The 26,541-nt window shown below is 56.0% G+C and overlaps 1 protein-coding gene across 1 annotated transcript in view; it reads left to right on the top strand.

Moving 5' to 3' along the window:
- The first annotated feature begins 2,979 nt into the window (after positions 1–2,979).
- LOC147104987 (transcription factor EB-like) overlaps positions 2,980–26,541 on the top strand; it is a 47,341-nt gene continuing 23,779 nt past the window's right edge. Inside the window, exons 1-3 of the mRNA XM_086011773.1 lie at positions 2,980–3,001; positions 11,857–12,134; positions 13,127–13,222. Coding sequence (XP_085867899.1) covers positions 2,980–3,001; positions 11,857–12,134; positions 13,127–13,222 — 396 coding nt within the window. The remainder of the gene's footprint in view (positions 3,002–11,856; positions 12,135–13,126; positions 13,223–26,541) is intronic.

Here is a 26,541-nt window from a genome sequence, read left to right as displayed (position 1 = left end):
GGAGGAGGGGGCGAGGGTTGGGGGGGGGTATTTCTGTTTCAGGCACTGACTGACCTGCCTCGTCTTGTCAGCACCCACAGGTTTTCTCCTAATCGTGTCTCTCAGAAACATCCCAAAGCATTTCACACCCGATGGATTCCTTTCAAATACCCTCACTATTGTTATAGTGGCAAACACGGCGGTGCACAGCAAGAGCCCACAACCAGAATGTGCCTTATTGTGGCCTTGGTAGAGGGAGGAACATTGAGCCAGGGCACTGGGACAGCTCGCTGCTTATCTCCAAATAGTTCCGTGGGATTCTTAACATCCACCTGAACAGGCAGGACGGGGCCTTGGTTTAACCTGGCGTGCTCCTCTGACAATACAGCACCCCCTCGCCACTGCCCTGGATCAGAGAGGAGTCTGCCTGGGTTATGGAGCAGATTCTTTGTAAAAGAATTTCTTGAGCTCCGTGTTTCCACGCGGAGTGTGGTTCTGAGATTAACTGTCAATGTTTAACCCCCGGGGAGGGCTGAGAGAACGAAACGACCTGTGTTTGAGGTGATTTCTGAGCAAGTATCCCAGCTTCAGCAAACAGCTCAGCGACCTCTAACCTTCTAAAACATAACCTGGAGGACACAGTGCAGGGGATCAGGCTGGCTGCACAGCGAGGGTTTTGTAATTATCAGAAATAATACGTTAAAGAATGCCGGTGATTAGATTCCCAGCCTATTCCCTCGCTGCATGTTTGCTTCAGTCCGTGAGCTCTGATTCATGGCTTTGTAATCTCAGTCCCAGAGATCCTGTTCGAGGCTCCCTGTATTTCCTCTCCTTCCCTTCTCCTTTCTTCCCGTGAGGGTGGGGCTTGGGCTACAGTAGAATTCCACAGACTTGGGGGAAAAAACAAAACAAAATTAGCACGGGGAAACTGAGGGGGGGCGATTTTAACCCACTCTGCTCCCGGGGAAGCCGGGCAGGCAGTTACAATCACCCCATTTATTTACCCGACTGTGAGTTTCCCGGAGATGATCATTACTGAATTTTAATTTGCCGGCGGGATCCTTCTTTACATATGCTGATGACATCATCGGGGTCCGGCTGCGGGCTGAAGCGGCTGTGCCTTCCGCATCAGGCAAAGGCGGCGGGAAAGGGGATCGGGCCCCGAACAAGCCCCGTTTCATTGGTTTCCAAGGGGGCGGGAGCGGGGGAGGGGCGTGGGAGCGGGAGCGAGAGAGGGAGCGAGAGAGGGAGCGGGGGCGGGGAGTGGAGGAGGGGAGTGGGGGCGGGGGAGAGAGCGGGCATCGGAAGCGGAAGCTCTCCATCAGGAGCTCCACGAGTAAAGTTTCGGCTGCCTCGGTTCGCCCACCCTCCCTTCCCGATCTGGAGCATCACCGGGAGAGCGCGCCGATAGCTGATACCAACACCTGTCTGGTGGTCAGCAGGTGGCCCTCAGGCCGCTTCCCGTTCAGAACAGCTGGATCAGACACGGGAGCCAGTATAGCTAGTGCCTCGTTACATAAGCATCAAATGAGTTCTAAATTGCCTTGATATTCCCTCTACACTGTCCCCATCAAACACTCCAGGGCAGGTACAGCACGGGTTAGATACAGAGTAAAGCTCCCTCTACACTGTCCCATCAAACACTCCCAGGGCAGGTACAGCACGGGTCAGATACAGAGTAAAGCTCCCTCGACACTGTCCCATCAAACACTCCCAGGGCAGGTACAGCACGGGTCAGATACAGAGTAAAGCTCCCTCTACACTATCCCATCAAACACTCCCAGGGCAGGTACAGCACGGGTGAGATACAGAGTAAATCTCCCTCTACACTATCCCATCAAACACTCCCAGGGCAGGTACAGCACGGGTTAGATACAGAGTAAAGCTCCCTCTACACTGTCTCATCAAACACTCCCAGGACAGGTACAGCACGTGTTAGATACAGAGTAAAGCTCCCTCTACACTGTCTCATCAAACACTCCCAGGGTAGGTACAGCACGGGCTAGATACAGAGTAAAGCTCCCTCTACACTGCCCCATCAAACACTCCCAGGGCAGGTACAGCACGGGTTAGATACAGAGTAAAGCTTCCTCTACACTGTCCCATCAAACACTCCCAGGGCAGGTACAGCACGGGTTAGATACAGAGTAAAGCTCCCTTTACACTGTCCCATCAAACACTCCCAGGGCAGGTACAGCATGGGTTAGATACAGAGTAAAGCTCCCTCTACACTGTCCCATCAAACACTCCCAGGGCAGGTACAGCACAGGTTAGATACAGAGTAAAGCTCCCTCTACACTGTCCCATCAAACACTCCCAGGGCAGGTACAGCACGGGTTAGATACAGAGTAAAGCTCCCTCTACACTGCCCCATCAAACACTCCCAGGGCAGGTACAGCACGGGTTAGATACAGAGTAAAGCTTCCTCTACACTGTCCCATCAAACACTCCCAGGGCAGGTACAGCACGGGTTAGATACAGAGTGAAGCTCCCTCTACACTGTCCCATCAAACACTCCCAGGGCAGGTATAGCACGGGGTTAGATACAGAGTAAAGCTCCCTCTACACTGTCCCAGCAAACACTCCCAGGGCAGGTACAGCATGGGGTAGATACAGAGTAAAGCTCCCTCTTCACTTTCACAACAATATTCTTCTCCCCCAACGCAGGGAAGCAACACCTTTCTGCACCTGTTTGACATATGAAACACGGAGATTCTTTAACCGTGGTGTGTTCGCACAGACATGGAATTGCTGTCGCGAGGCACCGACCGCATTCAGCTTTACAAGGGACAGGAGCGCTCTTTCTCTCCTGCATAGTTCTTTGGAGTAAAGCACTGATTCAGACGGCCGCTTGCTGTGTTAAAGGTCAGTGTCGGAGGGGGAAGGGGAAGGCACGAGTTCCCGAAACAGGACAAAGCCAGATTTAATGCCTTAATCTGCGAGTGACATTTGATTATAAAACGAAGAACTTTCCCAACCACAGAATGATGGGGGGAAGGGATGGTGGACGGCGATGAAGGAAGTGTGTGTTTAGAAGTTGCAACTGTGCAGTAACTTGTCCTTCAAACAAAACTCAGCTTCCAGCTCCCCCTCACTGCCCGAATAAAGCTGCCAGGTTCCAGTTCTTGCTGCATCTTTTTGTCCCCCGACCCCTTCCCCTCCGCCGGTTTATTTACTCCCGTCTTGTCAGCCGTGGCTCAGTGGGTCGCACTCTTGCGTCTGAGTCAGAAGTTTGTGGGTTCAAATCTCACTCCAGACAGTTGAGCAAAAAACACTCCCAGTGGCAGTACTGAGGGGGTGCCGCACTGTCAGAGGGGCAGTACTGAGGGAGCGCTGCACTGTCGGAGGGGCAGTACTGAGGGAGCGCTGCACTGTCGGAGGGGCAGTACTGAGGGAGTGCTGCACTGTCGGAGGGGCAGTACTGAGGGAGCACTGCACTGTCACAGGGGCAGTACTGAGGGAGCGCCGCACTGTCAGAGGGGCAGTACTGAAGGAGCGCCGCACTGTCAGAGGGGCAGTACTGAGGGAGCGCTGCACTGTCAGAGGGGCAGTACTGAGGGAGTGCCGCACTGTCGGAGGGGCAGTACTGAGGGAGCGCTGCACTGTCAGAGGGGCAGTACTGAGGGTGTGCAGCAGTGTAGGAGGGACAGTACTGAGGGAGTGCCGCACTGTCAGAGGGGCAGGACTGAGGGGTGCCGCACTGTCAGAGGGGCAGAACTGAGGGAGTGCCGCACTGTCGGAGGGGCAGTACTGATGGGGCGCCGCACTGTCGGAGGGGCAGTACTGACAGAGCGCTGCACAGTCGGAGGGGCAGTACTGAGGGAGCGCTGCACTGTCGGAGGGGCAGTACTGAGGGAGCGCTGCACTGTCAGAGGGGCAGTACTGAGGGAGCACTGCACTGTCAGAGGGGCAGAACTGAGGGAGTGCCGCACTGTCGGAGGGGCAGTACTGAGGGAGCACTGCACTGTCAGAGGGGCAGTACTGAGGGAGTGCCGCACTGTCGGAGGGGCAGTACTGAGGGGGTGCCGCACTGTCGGAGGGGCAGTACTGAGGGGGTGCCGCACTGTCGGAGGGGCAGTACTGAGGGAGCGCTGCACTGTCGGAGGGGCAGTACAGAGGGGGTGCCGCACTGTTGGAGGGGCAGTACTGAGGGGGTGCCGCACTGTCGGAGGGGCAGTACTGAGGGAGCGCTGCACTGTCGGAGGGGCAGTACTGAGGGGGTGCCGCACTGTTGGAGGGGCAGTACTGAGCGAGCGCTGCACTGTCGGAGGGGCAGTACTGAGGGAGGGCAGCACTGTCAGAGGGGCAGTACTGAGGGAGCGCTGCACTGTCGGAGGGGCAGTACTGAGGGAGCGCTGCACTGTCGGAGGGGCAGTACTGAGGGAGCGCCGCACTGTCGGAGGGGCAGTACTGAGGGAGCGCCGCACTGTTGGAGGGGCAGTACTGAGGGAGCGCTGCACTTTCGGAGGGGCAGTACTGAGGGAGCGCCGCACTGTCAGAGGGGCAGTACTGAGGGAGCGCTGCACTGTCGGAGGGGCAGTACTGAGGGAGCGCTGCACTGTCGGAGGGGCAGTACTGAGGGAGCGCTGCACTGTCGGAGGGGCAGTACTGAGGGAGCGCTGCACTGTCGGATGGGCAGTACTGAGGGAGCGCTGCACTGTCGGAGGGGCAGTACTGAGGGAGCGCTGCACTGTCGGAGGGGCAGTACTGAGGGAGTGCAGCAGTATAGGAGGGGCAGTACTGAGGGTGTGCCGCACTGTCAGAGGGGCTGGACTGAGGGGGTGCCGCACTGTCAGAGGGGCAGTGCTGAGGGAGCGCTAAACTGTCGGAGGGGCAGAACTGAGGGAGCGCTGCACTGTCGGAGTGGCAGTACTGATGGGGCGCCGCACTGCCGGAGGGGCAGTACTGACAGAGCGCTGCACAGTCGGAGGGGCAGTACTGAGGGAGCGCTGCACTGTCGGAGGGGCAGTACTGAGGGAGCGCTGCAATGTCGGAGGGGCAGTACTGAGGGAGTGCCGCACTGTCGGAGGGGCAGTACTGAGGGAGCGCTGCACTGTCGGAGGGGCAATACTGAGGGAGAGCTGCACTGTCGGAGGGGCAGTACTGAGGGAGTGCTGCACTGTCGGAGGGGCAGTACTGAGGGAGCACTGCACTGTCAGAGGGGCAGTACTGAGGGAGCGCCGCACTGTCAGAGGGGCAGTACTGAGGGAGCGCCGCACTGTCAGAGGGGCAGTACTGAGGGAGCGCCGTACTGTCAGAGGGGCAGTACTGAGGGAGCACTGCACTGTCAGAGGGGCAGTACTGAGGGAGTGCCGCACTCTCGGAGGGGCAGTACTCAGGGAGCACTGCACTGTCAGAAGGGCAGTACTGAGGGAGTGCCGCACTGTCGGAGGGGCAGTACTGAGGGGGTGCCGCACTGTCGGAGGGGCAGTACTGAGGGGGTGCCGCACTGTCGGAGGGGCAGTACTGAGGGAGCGCTGCACTGTCGGAGGGGCAGTACTGAGGGAGTGCTGCACTGTCGGAGGGGCAGTACTGAGGGAGCACTGCACTGTCAGAGGGGCAGTACTGAGGGAGTGCCGCACTGTCGGAGGGGCAGTACTGAGGGGGTGCCGCACTGTCGGAGGGGCAGTACTGAGGGAGCGCCGCACTGTCGGAGGGGCAGTACTGAGGGAGCGCCGCAGTGTCGGAGGGGCAGTACTGAGGGAGTGCCGCACTGTCGGAGGGGCAGTACTGAGGGAGCGCTGCACTGTCGGAGGGGCAGTACTGAGGGAGTGCAGTACTGAGGGAGCCCTGCACTGTTGGAGTGGCAGTACTGAGGGAGCGCCGCACTGTCGGAGGGGCAGTACTGATGGTGCGCCGCACTGTCGGAGGGGCGGGTACTGAGGGAGTGCAGCACTGTCGGAGGGGCAGTACTGAGGGAGCGCTGCACTGTCGGAGGGGCAGTACTAAGGGAGCGCCGCACTGTTGGAGGGGCAGTACTGAGGGAGCGCCGCACTGTCGGAGGGGCAGTACTGAGGGAGCGCTGCACTGTCGGAGGGGCAGTACTCAGGGAGCGCTGCACTGTCGGTGGGGCGGGTACTGAGGGAGTGCAGCAGTGTAGGAGGGGCAGTACTGAGGGAGTGCCGCACTGTCAGAGGGGCAGGACTGAGGGGGTGCCGCACTGTCGGAGGGGCAGTACTGAGGGCGCGCTGCACTGTCGGAGGGGCAGTACTGAGGGAGGGCAGCACTGTCAGAGGGGCAGTACTGAGGGAGCGCTGCACTGTCGGAGGGGCAGTACTGAGGGAGCGCTGCACTGTCGGAGGGGCAGTACTGAGGGAGCACTGCACTGTCAGAGGGGCAGTACTGAGGGAGTGCCGCACTGTCGGAGGGGCAGTACTGAGGGGGTGCCGCACTGTCGGAGGGGCAGTACTGAGGGGGTGCCGCACTGTTGGAGGGGCAGTACTGAGGGAGCGCTGCACTGTCGGAGGGGCAGTACTGAGGGAGGGCAGCACTGTCAGAGGGGCAGTACTGAGGGAGCGCTGCACTGTCGGAGGGGCAGTACTGAGGGAGCGCTGCACTGTCGGAGGGGCAGTACTGAGGGAGCGCTGCACTGTCGTAGGGGCAGTACTGAGGGAGTGCAGCAGTGTAGGAGGGGCAGTACTGAGGGTGTGCCGCACTGTCAGAGGGGCAGGACTGAGGGGGTGCCGCACTGTCAGAGGGGCAGTGCTGAGGGAGCGCTAAACTGTCGGAGGGGCAGAACTGAGGGAGCGCTGCACTGTCGGAGTGGCAGTACTGACGGGGCGCCGCACTGTCGGAGGGGCAGTACTGACAGAGCGCTGCACAGTCGGAGGGGCAGTACTGAGGGAGCGCTGCACTGTCGGAGGGGCAGTACTGAGGGAGCGCTGCACTGTCGGAGGGGCAGTACTGAGGGAGTGCCGCACTGTCGGAGGGGCAGTACTGAGGGAGCGCTGCACTGTCGGAGGGGCAATACTGAGGGAGAGCTGCACTGTCGGAGGGGCAGTACTGAGGGTGTGCTGCACTGTCGGAGGGGCAGTACTGAGGGAGCACTGCACTGTCAGAGGGGCAGTACTGAGGGAGCGCCGCACTGTCAGAGGGGCAGTACTGAGGGAGCGCCGCACTGTCAGAGGGGCAGTACTGAGGGAGCACTGCACTGTCAGAGGGGCAGCACTGAGGGAGTGCCGCACTGTCGGAGGGGCAGTACTGAGGGAGCACTGCACTGTCAGAGGGGCAGTACTGAGGGAGTGCCGCACTGTCGGAGGGGCAGTACTGAGGGGGTGCCGCACTGTCGGAGGGGCAGTACTGAGGGGGTGCCGCACTGCCGGAGGGGCAGTACTGAGGGAGCGCTGCACTGTCGGAGGGCCAGTACTGAGGGAGCGCTGCACTGTCTGAGGGGCAGTACTGAGGGAGTGCTGCACTGTCGGAGGGGCAGTACTGAGGGAACACTGCACTGTCAGAGGGGCAGTACTGAGGGAGCGCCGCACTGTCAGAGGGGCAGTACTGAGGGAGCGCCGTACTGTCAGAGGGGCAGTACTGAGGGGGCACTGCACTGGCAGAGGGGCAGTACTGAGGGAGTGCCGCACTCTCGGAGGGGCAGTACTCAGGGAGCACTGCACTGTCAGAAGGGCAGTACTGAGGGAGTGCCGCACTGTCGGAGGGGCAGTACTGAGGGGGTGCCGCACTGTCGGAGGGGCAGTACTGAGGGGGTGCCGCACTGTCGGAGGGGCAGTACTGAGGGAGCGCTGCACTGTCGGAGGGGCAGTACTGAGGGAGTGCTGCACTGTCGGAGGGGCAGTACTGAGGGAGCACTGCACTGTCAGAGGGACAGTACTGAGGGAGTGCCGCACTGTCGGAGGGGCAGTACTGAGGGGGTGCCGCACTGTCGGAGGGGCAGTACTGAGGGAGCGCCGCACTGTCGGAGGGGCAGTACTGAGGGAGCGCCGCAGTGTCGGAGGGGCAGTACTGAGGGAGTGCCGCACTGTCGGAGGGGCAGTACTGAGGGAGCGCTGCACTGTCGGAGGGGCAGTACTGAGGGAGCGCTGCACTGTCGGAGGGGCAGTACTGAGGGAGTGCAGTACTGAGGGAGCCCTGCACTGTTGGAGTGGCAGTACTGAGGGAGCGCCGCACTGTCGGAGGGGCAGTACTGATGGTGCGCCGCACTGTCGGAGGGGCGGTACTGAGGGAGTGCAGCACTGTCGGAGGGGCAGTACTGAGGGAGCGCTGCACTGTCGGAGGGGCAGTACTAAGGGAGCGCCGCACTGTTGGAGGGGCAGTACTGAGGGAGCGCCGCACTGTCGGAGGGGCAGTACTGAGGGAGCGCTGCACTGTCGGAGGGGCAGTACTCAGGGAGCGCTGCACTGTCGGTGGGGCGGTACTGAGGGAGTGCAGCAGTGTAGGAGGGGCAGTACTGAGGGAGTGCCGCACTGTCAGAGGGGCAGGACTGAGGGGGTGCCGCACTGTCGGAGGGGCAGTACTGAGGGCGCGCTGCACTGTCGGAGGGGCAGTACTGAGGGAGGGCAGCACTGTCAGAGGGGCAGTACTGAGGGAGCGCTGCACTGTCGGAGGGGCAGTACTGAGGGAGCGCTGCACTGTCGGAGGGGCAGTACTGAGGGAGCACTGCACTGTCAGAGGGGCAGTACTGAGGGAGTGCCGCACTGTCGGAGGGGCAGTACTGAGGGGGTGCCGCACTGTCGGAGGGGCAGTACTGAGGGGGTGCCGCACTGTTGGAGGGGCAGTACTGAGGGAGCGCTGCACTGTCGGAGGGGCAGTACTGAGGGAGGGCTGCACTGTCGTAGGGGCAGTACTGAGGGAGTGCAGCAGTGTAGGAGGGGCAGTACTGAGGGTGTGCCGCACTGTCAGAGGGGCAGGACTGAGGGGGTGCCGCACTGTCAGAGGGGCAGTGCTGAGGGAGCGCTAAACTGTCGGAGGGGCAGAACTGAGGGAGCGCTGCACTGTCGGAGTGGCAGTACTGACGGGGCGCCGCACTGTCGGAGGGGCAGTACTGACAGAGCGCTGCACAGTCGGAGGGGCAGTACTGAGGGAGCGCTGCACTGTCGGAGGGGCAGTACTGAGGGAGCGCTGCACTGTCGGAGGGGCAGTACTGAGGGAGTGCCGCACTGTCGGAGGGGCAGTACTGAGGGAGCGCTGCACTGTCGGAGGGGCAATACTGAGGGAGAGCTGCACTGTCGGAGGGGCAGTACTGAGGGTGTGCTGCACTGTCGGAGGGGCAGTACTGAGGGAGCACTGCACTGTCAGAGGGGCAGTACTGAGGGAGCGCCGCACTGTCAGAGGGGCAGTACTGAGGGAGCGCCGCACTGTCAGAGGGGCAGTACTGAGGGAGCACTGCACTGTCAGAGGGGCAGCACTGAGGGAGTGCCGCACTGTCGGAGGGGCAGTACTGAGGGAGCACTGCACTGTCAGAGGGGCAGTACTGAGGGAGTGCCGCACTGTCGGAGGGGCAGTACTGAGGGGGTGCCGCACTGTCGGAGGGGCAGTACTGAGGGGGTGCCGCACTGCCGGAGGGGCAGTACTGAGGGAGCGCTGCACTGTCGGAGGGCCAGTACTGAGGGAGCGCTGCACTGTCTGAGGGGCAGTACTGAGGGAGTGCTGCACTGTCGGAGGGGCAGTACTGAGGGAACACTGCACTGTCAGAGGGGCAGTACTGAGGGAGCGCCGCACTGTCAGAGGGGCAGTACTGAGGGAGCGCCGTACTGTCAGAGGGGCAGTACTGAGGGGGCACTGCACTGGCAGAGGGGCAGTACTGAGGGAGTGCCGCACTCTCGGAGGGGCAGTACTGAGGGAGCACTGCACTGTCAGAGGGGCAGTACTGAGGGAGTGCCGCACTGTCGGAGGGGCAGTACTGAGGGGGTGCCGCACTGTCGGAGGGGCAGTACTGAGGGGGTGCCGCACTGTCGGAGGGGCAGTACTGAGGGAGCGCCGCACTGTCGGAGGGGCAGTACTGAGGGAGCGCCGCACTGTCGGAGGGGCAGTACTGAGGGAGTGCCGCACTGTCGGAGGGGCAGTACTGAGGGAGCGCTGCACTGTCGGAGGGGCAGTACTGAGGGAGCGCTGCACTGTCGGAGGGGCAGTACTGAGGGAGTGCAGCACTGTCAGAGTGGCAGTACTGAGGGAGCGCCGCACTGTCGGAGGGGCAGTACTGATGGTGCGCCGCACTGTCGGAGGGGCAGTACTGAGGGAGTGCAGCACTGTCGGAGGGGCAGTACTGAGGGAGCGCTGCACTGTCGGAGGGGCAGTACTAAGGGAGCGCCGCGCTGTTGGAGGGGCAGTACTGAGGGAGCGCCGCACTGTCGGAGGGGCAGTACTGAGGGAGCGCTGCACTGTCGGAGGGGCAGTACTCAGGGAGCGCTGCACTGTCGGAGGGGCGGTAATGAGGGAGTGCAGCAGTGTAGGAGGGGCAGTACTGAGGGAGTGCCGCACTGTCAGAGGGGCAGGACTGAGGGGGTGCCGCACTGTCGGAGGGGCAGTACTGAGGGCGCGCTGCACTGTCGGAGGGGCAGTACTGAGGGAGCACTCACTGTCGCAGGGGTAGTACTGAGGGACTGCCGCACTGTCGGAGGGGCAGTACTGAGGGAGCGCTGCACTACCGGAGGGGCAGCACTGAGGGAGCGCTGCACTGTCGGAGGGGTAGTACTGAGGGGGTGCCTTACTGTCGGAGGGGCAGTACTGCGGCACCGCTGCACTGTCAGAGGGGCAGTACTGAGGGAGTGCAGCACTGTCGGAGGGGCAGTACTGAGGGAGCGCTGCACTGTCGGAGGAGCAGTGCTGAGGGAGCGCCGCACTGTCGGAGGGGCAGTACTGAGGGAGCGCTGCACTGTCGGAGGAGCAGTGCTGAGGGAGCGCCGCACTGTCAGAGGGGCAGTACTGAGGGTGTGCTAAACTGTTGGAGCGGCAGTACTGAGCGAGAACTGCCCTGACGGAGGGGCATTGCTGAGACAGCGCCGCACTGTCGGAGGGGCAGTACTGAGGGAACCCTGCACAGTCGGATAGGCAGTACTGAGGGAGTGCTGCATTGTTGGAGGGGCAGTACTGAGGGAGTGCTGCATTGTTGGAGGGGCAGTACTGAGGGAGTGACGCAGTGTCGGAGGGGCAGTGCTGAGAGAGTGCTGCACTGTTGGAGGGGCAGTACTGAGGGAATGTTGCACTGTCGCACAGTACAGATCGTGAGGCGATAGACAGGAAAATCCAAGGCTTCAATTTCAGTCTAACTGAATCAGTGCTAAATGTGGTCAAGACTTCGCTTGTGTTTTATTGGTTTGCTCATAAGAAAATATTCGTGATCTGGTGCCGAGTATTGGCAGAGAAAGGGTGGTAGATGACGGGCAGGAGGCCCGAGACAAGGCGGGACCTGCTAAAGCTGGGATATTGCCGCGAAGCAGCCTCGTTAGAAACTCCCGTCTGACCCGATGTGGGCCTAACGTTAAGAAAGAGTCCGGGTCTGCGCTGCTGCTCAGATTTCCTGCTGCACCCACCTCTTCGGCTGAGAGCAACCTGGGCTGGTGTCCAGGCGAATGGAGTGGAGGAATTGGGGGTGGTAGGGTTCTCCTGGCCTGGGTCTTGGCCTGGTCCACCCTCGGCCTGGTCCATCCTCCAAGAAACCCGGCCCTCTCAAAGCAAGTGTCCAGGATGTGGATTTGTTTAAACTCCACGACCCCACATACTTTGGGCAGGGGACCAGACGCTAAAACTGCCAACAGGATACCATTCCTGCTCCGCCATAGTGCTGGAGTGGGATCCCAGATATTTCCCCTCTCTGTGCCTCCCAATATTCACGTTTTAAGAATAGCACTGAAGTTGAATAATCACACGCTGTTTCTCCAGGGGATCTCCGCCCTCGTTAAGATTGAAACGTGCTGACAAAAGTATTTTCCCTGTGCCTGCAGGTCGAGACTCACCTGGAGAATCCCACCAAATACCACATCCAGCAATCGCAGAGGCAGCAGGTGAAGCAGTACCTGTCCACCACCTTGGGCAACAAGCTGGCCACACAGGCCCTGTCCCTGGGACACTCGCACTCTCCACAGCCTTCCACCGCTTCGCCCGGCATGAGGAATGATCATGTGATGTCCAGCTCCACCGGAAACAGTGCCCCAAACAGCCCTATGGCCATGCTAAACATTGGCTCCAATCCCGAACGAGAGGTACAGGTCACAGGGTGGCTAATGGTTAACAAGATAGAAGAAATAGAATGAGAAAAGGGCTTGCAGCGATCAACCCTATTCCTTCCACTCTACCTAATCAATCAGTCTCCTCCCACAGCCCATGTACATCCTCCCCTAGCATGGACTCTACCCACCCATTTAATCTCCCACAGCCTATGTACACTCCCCCCTATCATGGACTCTACCCACCCATTTAATCTCCTCCCACAGCCCATGTACATCCTCCCCTAGCATGGACTCTACCCACCCATTTAATCTCCCACAGCCCATGTACACTCTCCCCTATCATGGACTCTACCCACCCATTTAATCTCCCACAGCCTATGTACACTCCCCCCTATCATGGACTCTACCCACCCATTTAATCTCCTCCCACAGCCCATGTACATCCTCCCCAGCATGGACTCTACCCACCCATTTAATCTCCCACAGCCCATGTACACTCTCCTCTATCATGGACTCTTCCCACCCATTTAATCTCCCACAGCCCATGGACACTCTCCCCTATCACGGACTCTCCTATCATTGAATCTCCTCCCACTGCCCATGTACACTCTCCCCTATCACGGACTCTACCCACCCATTGAATCTCCTCCCACAGCCCATGTACACTCTCCCCTATCACGGACTCTACCCACCCATTTAATCTCCTCCCACAGCCCATGTACACTCTCCCCTATCATGGACTCTACCCACCCATTGAATCTCCTCCCACAGCCCATGTACACTCTCCCCTATCACGGACTCTACCCACCCATTGAATCTCCTTCCACAGCCCATGTACACTCTCCCCTATCACGGACTCTCCTATCATTGCATCTCCTCCCACTGCCCATGGACGTTACCCACCCCAGTTAATGTGGTTTGGACAGTCGTTGCCTGTGGGAGAGTTTGCCCTGTGTGTCAGAGATGTGCAGCGGGTATGCTGCAGGTACACTTCCTGTCTTGTTAACTCTGCCGTCTATTTCTAGATGGACGATGTGATTGATGATATCATTAGTCTGGAATCCAGCTACAATGATGATGTTCTAGGGTACACAGAACCTGCGCTACAGACACCGAATACTGTAAGTTCCTGAAATGTCAACAAGCCTTCTGATACGGGACTGGGGGGTGCGCTTGGCAATGAAGTTTAAAAAGACTTTTGCTAAGAATTGTGATTCATCCTCTGCACCTGGAGCTGAAATAACCAGAAGTTGTATTTCTTAACCGTTGATGGCACCAGTGAGGAAGGTTTTGAGTGGAAATAGAGCGACTCCTCCCAGCCAGTCCTCCAATCATCTCATTAGTGGACGCTGTACAACAGCATATTGATCATCAGTCATGAGCAATATTGATCAATTCATTGATTTTAATAGAAATTAACGTCGAGTGGGTTCTATACGGGGCGATGGATTCGCTCCACCGGTTTACCAGTGAAGGTGAACATGACCCCCAATGAGTCTAGATTTGGCGAGTAGGAACCTCCAGAGGTCAGGTAGAGACTAATTGCTTCCTTTATCTTTCGAATATTGCTTGTTCATTGGTCAGTTCCCGGTCTGTTTGGTTGTGATCGGTTACAGCTTCATGAATATGATATTTGAGGCAATCACGAGCAAGTGTGGCACAGACTTTGAAGTGCGCCCTTCTGAAGTGACAGACTATTAATTCTATTAGCTGGTGTGTGGTGGCATTGTGCAGAGAGGGGCAGAGTTTCTCTCGGTGCAGTTTCCGGGGGGGTGGGCTGTCCAGACGCCCGATGGTGCTGGCGGGGGGGCTTAGTCCATTTTGAGGTCCGATTTTTGGTAACATGTGGCCTGCGGACCCCGGGGCAGTCCCACCGCGAGATCAGGCCTGGCCCCAGAACAGACAGGTCCTGGAGCGGTGGTGGAGGTTGGGGGAATGGGTCGCAGGAATCAGGGAGGACCCGGTTTGGAAGCAGCCCGAGGGGGTTTTGTGGAGCCCGGAGGAGCTGCTGATCCTGCAGCCCCACAAAAATAAAAAATAAAGTCTTGCATTTATATAGCACCTTTCACAATCTCAGGACGTCCCAAAGCGCTTTACAGCCAATCAAGCACTTTTGAAATGTGGTCACTGTTGTAATGTAGGAAACACGGCAGCCAAATTGCGCACAGCAAGCTCCCACAAACAGCAATGGGCCAGAAATTGCTGAATGGGGCTTGCAGCCCCGTTTCTGCACTTACCCCGCGCTCCTGCCGATCAGCTCCAGGGACGCCTGCACTTGCTGAAACAGAAAGAAGAATCCCGGGCAGCGTATGACGTCACGCCGCCCAGGAGTGCAGCCAGCGCGAAGCCTGGAGCGTGCAGTGCAAGTGAGACATGCCCCTTGAGGTCTCCGTTTCACTGGACACGCCCCCAATGTTTCTGTCAAGCTGCTAAGCATTTTTACATGCAAAGCAGCAGTTTAAATAGGTTTTTGGAAGTTTTTTGAAGATTTTGGTAACTTTTATAAACTTTTTAAAATGTTTACATTATTTTGAGTAATCTGAAGTAGTTTTAAAGAGAATTAAAGCAATTTAAAGACTTTTAAAAGCCCTAAAAGAATTTTTTAAATTCCATTTATTTATTTAGCAATGTCGTCGTCGTACGTGTCTTCATACTGTTCCCTTTGGGGAACTGTATGAAGTGGTGGAAGGATTTATGGCCATGATTAACGCTCATTCCGTGACCGTAACCATCTTTGAACCAGCCATTAGGGCGGTTAGTCCTATGGCGGGAGGGTTTTACGGGCTCCCACAAGCTATACAAGGAGGGGGGGCCACCCACCCCCACGGACGCAAATATCGCACTGGATGTCAACCCAGAATTTAGAGCCGGAGCTCCGACTCCACTTGCCGGGACTGTCTGGAGCGGGGTTCGAAACCCTACCCTGATCTGGCCCAGCGGCGGGGATCCTACCGCTATGACAAAGGCCCAATCCGATTAGCAACGTGAAATGGCAGCATAGGGCTCCAGTCACGGGGAGGGAAAAGGCGCAGGAAACGTATGGGTGTCACCTTTTGTGCGGAGTGGGCCTTTTGCGTAGCAGTAAGCATCCCCGCCGCTGGGCCAGAAGGAGTAGGGTTTTGAACCCCACTCCAGACAGTCCCGGCAAGTGGAGTCGGAGTTCCAACTTTAAATTCTGGGTGGACATCCAGCGGGATACTTGCGTCCGTGGGTGTTGGTGGCCCCCCCCCTCAGATGGGTTGTGGGAGCCCGTAAAACCCTCCCGCCATAGGACTAACCACCCTAATGGCTGGTTCAAAGATGGTTACGGTCACGGAATGAGCGTTAATCACGGCCATAAATCCTTCCACCACTTCATACAGTTCCCCAAAGGGAACAGTGTGAGGATACGTACGATGATGACCTCTTGCGCAATGCACCTCCTTGGACCCTCAGTCGCAGATGCGAGGGGGCAAGTCGTGCAATTGTTAAATTTTTCATTTTATTGACATGTAAAATGTTGGCCCAGTAATTCCCTTCCAAATGCGCGAGTACGGTCGGGGTACTTACGCATCTGGCTGGATGAAATGCCGGTTTTCAGCATGCACAGTGCATGTGGGGAAAACCGGCATTTCCTGTCCTCTGAACGAAGGGGTTCAGAGGCAGAATGCGTGCGACTGCACAGGCAGCGCGTGCGCAGTATAATTCGCCGCTTTCATTAATACTTTCAGTGAGGTCAAGTCATTACAACTTACACATGAAAAAAGCATGGGTACAGTTGCTCCAGAGGCTGCGGAGGAAGATATTTATTATCGTGGAGCTTCTGAAAGTATGTATGCCTGTATATATTCCTTTGCGTGTTATCTATATATTCCTTTACTTATGTGTATGAATGTATTTAATTATGACTTTCAGAGAAAGTAACTTATTGGAAAATCATAATTAAAAACATACATTCATACACATTAGTAAAGGAATATAAAACATACATACATATACGTAAAGGAATATATGTGGACATACATACATAACTCATTCTCACATTCCATTCACACAGCCACAATTGCTCCTTCTACCTACCGTTCTGAAAACCCTTTAAAAAAAAAAAATTTTAACTTTAAAACTTACTTAAAATTTCTTAAAATAACTTCCCTCCCTTTCCCAAACAAAAATATTGCATTTCAGAAGCTCCACGATAAAATATATCTTCCTCCGCAGCCAATGAACAACTTTACACTTGCTTTTTTCAAGTGTAACTTCTAAGGACTTACCCTCACTGAATCCATCATTGAAATCCACAAAGTTCACTGCGCAAGCGCTGCCTGTGCAGTCGCACGCGCTGTGAATAGACCTCGGGTCTGGAAATGCCGGCGTTCCCCGCATGCGCTGTTCCTGCTGAACGCCGGCATTTCCAACGGCCAGATGCGTGAGTACCCCGACCGTACTCACGCTTCTGGCCGCGAATTTCTGGCCCAATGTGATAAATGACCAGATAATCTGTTTTAGTGATGTTTATTGCAGGATGAATATTAGCCCCAGGACACTGGGGAGAACTCCCCCGCTCTTCATCAAAATAGTACCCTGGGCTCTTTTACATCCACCTGAGAGGGCATACAGGGCCTTGTTTTAACATCTCATCCGAAAGACGGCACCTCCAACAGAGCAGCACTCCCTCAGTACTGCCCCTCCGACAGTGCGGCGCTCCCTCAGTACTGCCGCTCCGACAGTTCAGCACTCCCTCAGTGCTGCCCCTCCGACAGTGCAGCGGGCTCCCTCAGTACTGTCCCACCGACAGTGAGGCGCTCCCTCAGTACTGTCCCACCGACAGTGAGGCGCTCCCTCAGTACTGCCCCTCCAACAGTGCGGCGCTCCCTCAGTACTGCCCCTCCGACAGTGCGGCGCTCCCTCAGTACTGCCCCTTCGACAGTTCAGCGCTCCCTCAGTACTGCCCCTCCGACAGTGCAGTGCTCCCTCAGTACTGCCCCTCCAACAGTGTAGCGCTCCCTCAGTACTGCCCCTCCGACAGTGCAGCACTCCCTCAGTACTGCCCCTCCGACAGTGCAGCACTCCCTCAGTACTGCCCCTCCGACAGTGCGGCGCTCCCTCAGTACTGCCCCTCCGACAGTGTGGCGCTCCCTCAGTACTGCCCCTCCGACAGTGCAGCGCTCCCTCAGTACTGCCCCTCCGACAGTGCAGCACTCCCTCAGTACTGCCCCTCCGACAGTGTGGCGCTCCCTCAGTACTGCCCCTCCGACAGTGCAGCGCTCCCTCAGTACTGCCCCTCCGACAGTGCAGCACTCCCTCAGTACTGCCCTTCCGACAGTGTGGCGCTCCCTCAGTACTGCCCTTCCGACAGTGCGGCGCTCCCTCAGTACTGCCCTTCCGACAGTGTGGCGCTCCCTCAGTACTGCACTGGAGTGTTAGCCTGGATTACGTGATCATCTGTGGAGTGGGACTTGAACCCACGACCTTGTTACTCAGAGACAAGAGTGCTGCCCACTGAGTCACGGCCGAAACAGTGGATCAATAAATGTGAACTTACCTTCTGGGCCTGGCATTGGCTGGCCGTCCGGCTGAGACTGGGCGGATTGCGCAGGGCGTACCGTCAGCTCAGCTCAGTCCAAAAACACAATTGGGGGTCCTATGAAAGTGGTAACACCCCAATTTTCATATTAAAAAGCTCCTACTGCCAACCTCGGGCAGGCATTGCGGCTGCGCAGCGGGAGGCCTTTTGGAGTATAGCGTCAGCCTGACCGTCAGCGGGGAGCGGTACGTCATGTGCCCGCCATTTTCATGGCGTTATGGCCCCATTTCCATCCTACGGGTGTCTGAAAACCTTCCCCAGATAGTCAAGACAATTATAGATTGCAGGTGTGCGGGGCTGACTTGAGAATGACCACAGACAGAAGAATGTAGGGGCGACTGTAATGATTTCATGCTCTACGAGTGGAGCTTTGCCCAGTCCCGTAGCGAGAATGTCACCTGATTTGCTACCCACATGTTAATTTCAACGGAAGAAGAATTAATTGGGCTACAGATTGGCCCCGCTGACTGTCACGTACAAAGTCTGCGCTAAGTCAGAGAATTTGCCCCGTAGAATGAGCGAGATCACCCGAAGCTGTTGTTAGCAGCACAGCCAAGACTTGTTGAGTCTGTCAGTGTGAGACAGCTGCTCAGTTGATGCAGTTACCAGCCTGTGCCGGCCAACTCTTGTCACATTTGTCCGAGACGCTAACTGCTGCCAACTGAAGTGATCGCAATTTGTTGATGAAGTTGGGTCCAGCGATGAGATGGAAAGATTGCTTAACTTGTTGGGTCACCATTATTCGTTCAGCGATATGCATCTCCAGCAGTCAGTGGTCCAGCCCAGCTTGATATGGGAAAGTGTGCTGACTCTGTGACCATGGTGCACTATGCTTCATCATCCTCCGTGATCTCACTGCGGCCTTTGATATGCTTGACCACACACATATCTCCACCCAGGCTTCTGCTCTGTTGTCCAGCTCAGTGGGACTGCCCTCGTTTGGTTCTACTCTTACTCATCCGATTGTAGCCAAAGTATCTCCAGCCACGTGTACACCGACGACCCCGCCTCTACCCTGTCAACACCCACCTCGACCCCGTCACACTCGCCTCGACCCCGTCACACTCGCCTCGACCCCATCACACTCGCCTCGACCCCATCAACACCCACCTCGACCCCGTCACACTCGCCTCGACCCCGTCACACTCGCCTCGACCCCGTCACACTCACCTCGATCCCGCCTCGACCCCGTCACATCCGCCCCGACCCCACCTTGACCCCATCAACAGTCGCCTCGACCCCGCCACACGCGCCCCGACCCCGTCACACCCGCCTTGACCCTGTCACACTCGCCTCGACCCCGTCACACTCGCCTCGACCCCGTCACACCCGCCTTGACCCCGTCACACCCGCCTTGACCCCGTCACACCCGCCTTGACCCCGTCACACCTGCCTTGACCCCGTCACACCTGCCTTGACCCCGTCAACATCCACCCCGACCCTGCCTCGACCCCGTCACACCCGCCCCGACCCCGCCCCGACCCCGTCAACACCCGCCTCGACCCCGTCACACCCGCCTCGACCCCGTCACACCCGCCTCGACCCCGCCTCGACCCCTTCAACACTCGCCCCAACCCCTCCACTACCTCCGTGTTGTCAGACCGTTTGTCCTACATTCAGTCTTGGGTGAACTGCAATCTCCTCCAGTTGAACATTGGGAAGACTGAAGCCATCATTGTTGCGGCCCCGTTACAATCTCCACACCTTTGCCACTGATTCTGTTCCCCCTCCCTGGCCATTGAACCAGAAATCAGTGAGTGGGAGCATGGCGAGCCCTGGAGGTTGGAGAAGACGAAGGGATAGATGAATTGGACTTAGTGCTGGGCAAGATGTGAGCAGCAGAGTCCTGAATGAGGTGGTGCAGAGTCAAAGTAGTCCAGATTAAGGAGAGTAGGCAGTGTGTAGGGACCATAACACCAGACATTAAGATCAATCTGCCAAACCTGATGTTATGTGCTGTCGCTAACTTTAGACTGCAATGTTTAGTAAGTCTGTGAGGATTGCTGCCTGTGGCTAGAAATTCGGACCTGACTGAGAAATGTCCAGGCAACAGCCATAGAATGGCAGGTATTAATCTTCTTCTCTTAGGCAGTCCCTCGGAACCGAGGATGACTTGCTTCCACATTAAGAATGAGTTCTCAGGTGACTGATGAGTCCAATGCAGGACCTACAATCTCCGTCACAGTTGGGGCAGATGGTGGTTGAAGGGGCGGGTGGGTGGGGTGCTTGGGTTGACGTGCGCTCCTTGTGCTGCCTGCGCTTGGCTTCCGCTTTCTCCCGGCGAATAGACTCGAGGTGTTCGGCGCCTTCCCGGATGCGGTCTTGGGCCAGGGATTCCCAGGTGTCGGTGGGGATGTTGCACTTTATTAAGGAGGCTTTGAGGGTGTCCTTGAAGTGTTTGCTCTGCCCACCTGGGGCTCTCTTGCCGTGACGGAGCTCCGAGTAGAGCGCTTGTTTTGGGAGTGCACTCACCTATCCATTTGGTTGTCCATGCTTCATCACCATCAGAAATGAATAACTGGTGAGACTCTAAATTCTTCTGAATAAGAAACGTAATAATTTAGCACTTGATGATATATTGGAGCCAATGCTCCAGTTCTGACCCATGTGGCAGTACATACAACGATGGGACAACAATTTCTTGTCCCAAATGGGAAACTGGGGAAGGCCCTTAGGAGTCGCCAAGAGTTTTTAACCTGAAGACCCACCCTCTCAAAATGTCTACTCCCGTTGATCTGCAGCAAGGGCTTGTAGTTTGCTCGCTCCGTCAGCCCAGTCCTGACACACCGCGCTCTCCACAGAAGAACCCAGAATCAGCAAGGTTCAAACTTGGCACAAAATCCAGATTGCTGACTCATGGTGGGTTACAGTTCCGCAGGCTGACAAGAAGTATTGCAACACAGCAAAGTTGGAGGCTGGAGAAAGTTCACCACCCAGGTGGAAAACCGTTCCTCCACCTTGCCCAGGTGTGTGAAGTGCGTCACCACCACAAGCGGGAGCAGGATTCTGCTCTGGGACGACTTAGTTCCAAGCTGTTGAGGGGAAAGGAAGTATTTGGCAAGAAAGGGGATATTGAGTTTCTTGCACAGTTCCTTGCTTCTAACCTCATCAACTCAGCACAATCTTTGACCCGTTGCAAACTAGGGACTTGCTTAATCTCGTTTTTTTTTGAAAGCCTCTGATGTAAACATTAACAATTCTTACTGCTGTTTCTTCTCACCCTATAAAGAGCTGAAAGTCCGAGAGGGAGGGGAGGGGGGTGGCGGCTGGGGGGTGGGGGGAGGTGAAGGTTAAAGTTTTCGCACTCTCCTCCCCAACGTTAGTGGTAGCCTTGAGCCGCTACGTCTGGTTTCCCAGCAATGCCGGTCTCTGAAGACAACAAAAGCATGAAGGAGCAAAGCAGAACCATTGCTATCCTTGAGGTTCCAAACCCTCAGCAGTTCCAGCGGGTAAGACCTCTGCCAGCAAACTACAAAAGGCGAATCCATCGCTGAGCCATTGGATTGAGACAATGCGATGGCGCAGTATGGGTGCATTCTGTTAAAGCCCGCTTCTGAGCTTCAATCTTTGAACCCACTGTGTGTTTCAAGCTCCGCCGCAGCATGCATGTGGTGCACACTTTTGTTGAACGGATAATAGATTTTACACTCTTCGTTTTTATTTTTGCCTCTCTAATTTTCTCCCCAAATCTCCTGAAGGTTCTGACAGGGGCCAAGAACTACAATAAGCTCTGGCCTCTGTCTCTGTTTCTCTCTCTGAGAATCTGTGTCTGTTTTTCTTTTTTGTGTTTTGCTCTGGATCTCTCTCTCTCTTTACGCCTCCTCCCTGAGCCCCCACCCTCCGTGTCTTTCTGTGATCTTCCTCTGTATTTTCTCTGCTCCTATTTCTCTGTAGCTCTCTCTCTCTCTGTTACTGATTTCTCTGTTTCTTTATCCTGCCTGTAGTTCTCTCTATGTCTTTGTTTCTGACTCTTTCCCCGTCTCTCTCTCTCTGTCTATCTATCTCTCTCTTTCCCTGTCTCTCTCTCTCTCTCTCTCTCTCTGTCTGCCCGTCTCTCTGTCTCTCTCTCTCTCTATACATTGTCTCCTTGGCCCCCCATTGCTCTCTGGACCGACCAGAGATCACTGCTGTTGAAATGCCAGTTTAAATCTTTTAATGTCAGCGAAGAGAAAATGGAACACACAGTTCCGTTGACAACACAGAGAAGTTTTAACCAGTGATGTTTTTGAGGGTTTTTGCATGCTGATTGTTGTTGTACTGCAGCCAGAGTGGAGCTGAAGTGGTGCGAGACCAACTCTTGCATTGCTTGCCTACACGCAATGCCATCCGCTGTGTGATCGAGTTACTATGTGTAACTGACCCACGACTGAGTCAAACTTTCATCAGCCCAGCTTTAGGGAACATGTATGATGAGATCATAGTTTAGCAGCAGGCTTCACAATAGATCAGTGCTGAACCTGTATTCATCCTGTTTTAAATTATATTGTTATCTATACCTATTTACCCAGGTGTCAGCCCTACCTCAGTGGGGAGCACGCTCGCCTCTGAGTCAGGAGATTGTGGGTTCGAATCCCACTTCAGAGACTTGAGCACAAAAATCTAGGCTGACACTCCAGTGCAGTACCGAGGGAGCGCCGCACTGTCGGAGGGGCAGTATTGAGGGAGCGCTGCACTGTCGGAGGGGCAGTACTGAGGGAGCGCTGCACTGTCGGAGGGGCAGTACTGAGGGAGCGCTGCACTGTCGGAGGGGCAGTACTGAGGGAGTGCTGCACTGTCGGAGGGGCAGTACTGAGGGAGCGCCGCACTGTCGGAGGGGCAGTACTGAGGGAGCGCTGCACTGTCGGTGGGGCAGTACTGAGGGAACGCTGCACTGTCGGAGGGGCAGTATTGAGGGAGCGCTGCACTGTCGGTGGGGCAGTATTGAGGGAGCGCCGCACTGTCGGAGGGGCAGTATTGAGGGAGCGCTGCACTGTCGGAGGGGCAGTACTGAGGGAGCGCTGCACTGTCGGAGGGGTAGTACTGAGGGAATGCTGCACTGTCGGTGGGGCAGTATTGAGGGAGCGCTGCACTGTCGGTGGGGCAGTATTGAGGGAGCGCTGCACTGTCGGTGGGGCAGTACTGAGGAAGCGCTGCACTGTCGGAGGGGCAGTACTGAGGGAGCGCTGCACTGTCAGAGGGGCAGTACTGAGGGAGCGCTGCACTGTCGGAGGGGCAGTATTGAGGGAGTGCTGCACTGTCGGAGGGGCAGTATTGAGGGAGCGCCGCACTGTCGGAGAGGCAGTACTGAGGGAGAGCTGCACCGTCGGAGGGGCAGTACTGAGGGAGCACTGCACTGTTGGATGAGACGTTAAACCGAGGCCCCGTCTGCTCTCTCAGGTTGATGTAAAAGATTCCATGGCACTATTTCGAAGAAGAGCAGGGGGGAGTTCTCCGCAGTGTTCTGCAAATATTTATCACTAAAACAAATTATTTGGTCATTGTCACATTGCTGTTTGTGGGAGCTTGCTGTGCACAAATTGGCTGCCATGTTTCGTACATTGCAACAGTGACAGAAAGAAATGTAGCTGTATATTAGAAAAAGAAAGCGAGACAGATGGAGAAAGAAAGAGAGAGGAATGGAGACGTAAGGAGGTGATGGAGGAAGAGACAGATTAATAGAGACAGAATGAGAGAGGGGCAAAAATGGAGCAAAGAGGGACTGAAGAGTTAGATAGAGATGGAGAGGATGGAAGTGGAGAGAAATTGAAATAGAAAGAGTGATAGATACAGAGCTAGGATCAGAATGGAGATAGAGTGATCAAAGAGAGAGCAAAACTGGAATGAGAGCGAAAGACACACACACACAGACACACAGACAGACACATACACACACTCACAGACAGAGGGAGAGAGAGACAGACACAAACAGACAGACACACGCAGACAGACACACACAGACAGAGGGGGAGAGAGACACACACACACAGACAGAGGGAGAGAGAGACAGACAGACAGACACACACATAGAACATAAGCCTTTAGAGAGCATTATTTTCTCACGTCAGGCCCCCGGCAGCAGCGGAGAGGGGACGTTTGCCTCTTTGTGTGTGGGCTGACCCAATGGACAGTGCGTAACCTGACGTTGTGACCAGTGACCTCAGCGTTTCAACCGGTGTTCCCTGAGTTTTGAGGGTCTCAGCGGCTGGAGTCACTTTATCAGATGGTTTATCCGGGTCGGATCGAGTGCGGTTGCAGCTCACCTTGAATAATAATAATAATCATAATCAACTTTTATTGTCATTGTTAGTGCACAAGTGCAGTACAACGAAATGTAGGCTTGCGGCTCCCGAGAGTGTACATTTAGATTAAGACATTTAAACATTCAACATACATTTGGCTTGTAATACATTAACATAAACATAACCATAATAAAGTGCATTGGCAGATGTGCAGGCTTTAGAGTTTATTTGTGGAGTTCAGTAGGATGACAGCCCTGGGAAAGAAGCTGTTCCTAAATCTGGTCGTACGGGTGCGAATGCATCTGTAGCGTCTCCCAGATGGCAGGAGGGCGAACAGACTGTGGCTGGGGTGGGTAGGGTCTTTGATGATGGACCGTGACCTCCGTAAACAGCGTTTCTGGTATATGTGTTCTATGGTCGGTAGCCGGGTGCCGGTAATGCGTTGGACAGTTTTGACTACCCGCTGCAGGGCTTTCCGGTCATAGTAGCTACAGCTGCCATACCATACTGTGATACAGTTCGTCAGGATGCTCTCTATTGCGCAGCGGTAAAAGTTAGAGAGGATCAGGGGTGACAGGTTGATGCGCTATCAACAATACCAAAGACTATGAAATGGACTTATATGAAGTAGGCTTTTATTGACTAAGAACTAGAGCATGCCTCTGCTAGTGAATCCATCCTAAGAGCTCCCGGGGGAAGGGTGGTGAGTCACCTTTATACCCGGGCTTAGGGGTGGAGCCAGGGGCTGAGACATGCCTGGACTTGTACAGGGTTAACAGTGGTTTACCACACAGGCATGTACAGGTTAACAGTGGTTTACCACACAGGTTACATCCCTTCAGCCTCCTTAGGAAATATAGGCGCTGGTGGGCCTTCTTCACCAGAGAGGAGGTATTGAGGGACCAGGAGAGGTCTTCCGTGATGTGGACTCCGAGGAACTTAAAGCTGTCCACCCTTTCCACCACAGCCCCATTGGATGGGGGTGTGACTTCCGCCTTTAGACTTCCTGAAGTCCACAATGATTTCTTTGGTTTTCTTGATGTTAAGGGCCAGGTTGTTATTGGCGCACCACTTCACGAGATGCTGGACCTCCTCCCTGTAGGCTGACTCATCGTTGTTGGTGATCTGGCCTACTACCGTGGTATCATCTGCAAACTTGATGGTGTTGGAACCATGAACAGCCACACAGTCGTGGGTGAAGAGGGAGTAGAGGAGGGGGCTCAGCACACATCCTTGTGGGGCCCCCGTGTTCAGGGTCGGGGGGGGGGGAGGTGTGGTTACCTAATTTGACAGACTGGGGTCTGTTTGTTAGGAAGTCCAGGGTCCAGTTGCAGAGGGAAGTGTTCAGGCCAAGAGTGTGGAGTTTGGTGGCCAGCTTGTTGGGGACGATAGTGTTGAATGCTGAGCTGTAGTCTATGAACAGCATTCTGATGTAGGTCTCTTTACCATCTAAGTGATTCAGTGCAGAGTGTAGAGCAGTTGTGATTGCATCCTCCGTTGATCTGTTTGCACGATAGGCAAACTGGTGTTGGTCAAGGGAGGTGAGAACACTGGCTTTGATGTGAGCCAGGACCAGTCTCTCGAAACACTTCATTATGATGGGTGTGAGTGCGACAGGTCGATAGTCGTTCAGGCATGTCACAGCCGTTTGTTTTGGCACAGGAATAATGGTAGCGGGCTTGAAGCATGTAGGGACTACTGCCTGGGCTAATGACAGATTGAAGATGGCAGTGAAGACATCAGCCAGCTGATCAGCACATTCCTTGAGTACCCGTCCAGGGATGCTATCCGGTCCAGCAGCCTTTCGTGTGTTCACTCCGCGTAGAACACCCCTTACGTCGGAGGTCGACAGAGTGAGCACCTGGTCTTCCGGGGGTGGCAAGGCTTTGGTAGCCGGCTCCCTGTTGTGTGTTGTGTGTTTAAAAAAAGCAGCTGATGGGACTTTTTACAGATCACTGCCTCGAGTGGTGAGAGGTTCGCTGCATCAGGACTCACTGGCACCGAGTCCAAGAACCAGTTGGCTCTGACTCCACCTCAGATTTTTCCTTCTCCTGTCCTGAAGGTGTTGACTCCGTGTGGGATTCCAAGGCAGGATCGCCGGCCTCTCTTTAGCTCAGCCGAGGGGCCATTCGTCAGCTGTGAACCTGGGAAGCTGGTGCCAGCATGCTATCCAACCATGGGAGGCATCACGGCTGTGCCCGATCCCACCCACAGGCCCTCTCTAGCCCGGTAGTCCGAACAATTGCAGTGAGCGATGTGATCAGATAACTCCGCACAGACCGGGGATGGCCCCTTTGGAGGCATTTCCCAGTCGGAGGGATCATTTCCATAGACCTATGCATTACTCTTTACCAAATACAAAGGGGTGGAAGTGATGCTTCAGCTGCACAGAGCTCTGGTCAGACCCCACCTGGAGTGGCTGTGTCCAGTTCTGGGCCCCGCCCCTCGGGACGAATATACTGGCCTTGGAGGGGGAGCAGCGCAGATTCACCAGGATGATACCCCGGGGGCTAAAAGGGTTAAATTATGAAGACAGGTTGCACAGACTTTGAAGATTTCAAAACTGAGATCGCTAGGTTTTTGTTGGGTAAGGGTATTAAGGGTAATGGAACCAAGGCGGGTAGATGGAGTTAAGATGCAGATCAGCCGCGATCTAATT

This window comes from Somniosus microcephalus, chromosome 18 (genome assembly GCF_052327205.1).
Source record: "Somniosus microcephalus isolate GS21.2 chromosome 18, FLI_Smic_1.0, whole genome shotgun sequence".
NCBI classification, from domain to species: domain Eukaryota; kingdom Metazoa; phylum Chordata; class Chondrichthyes; order Squaliformes; family Somniosidae; genus Somniosus; species Somniosus microcephalus.
Note: the sequence above shows the minus strand (reverse complement) of the source record. Positions and strands in the feature narration are given on the sequence as shown.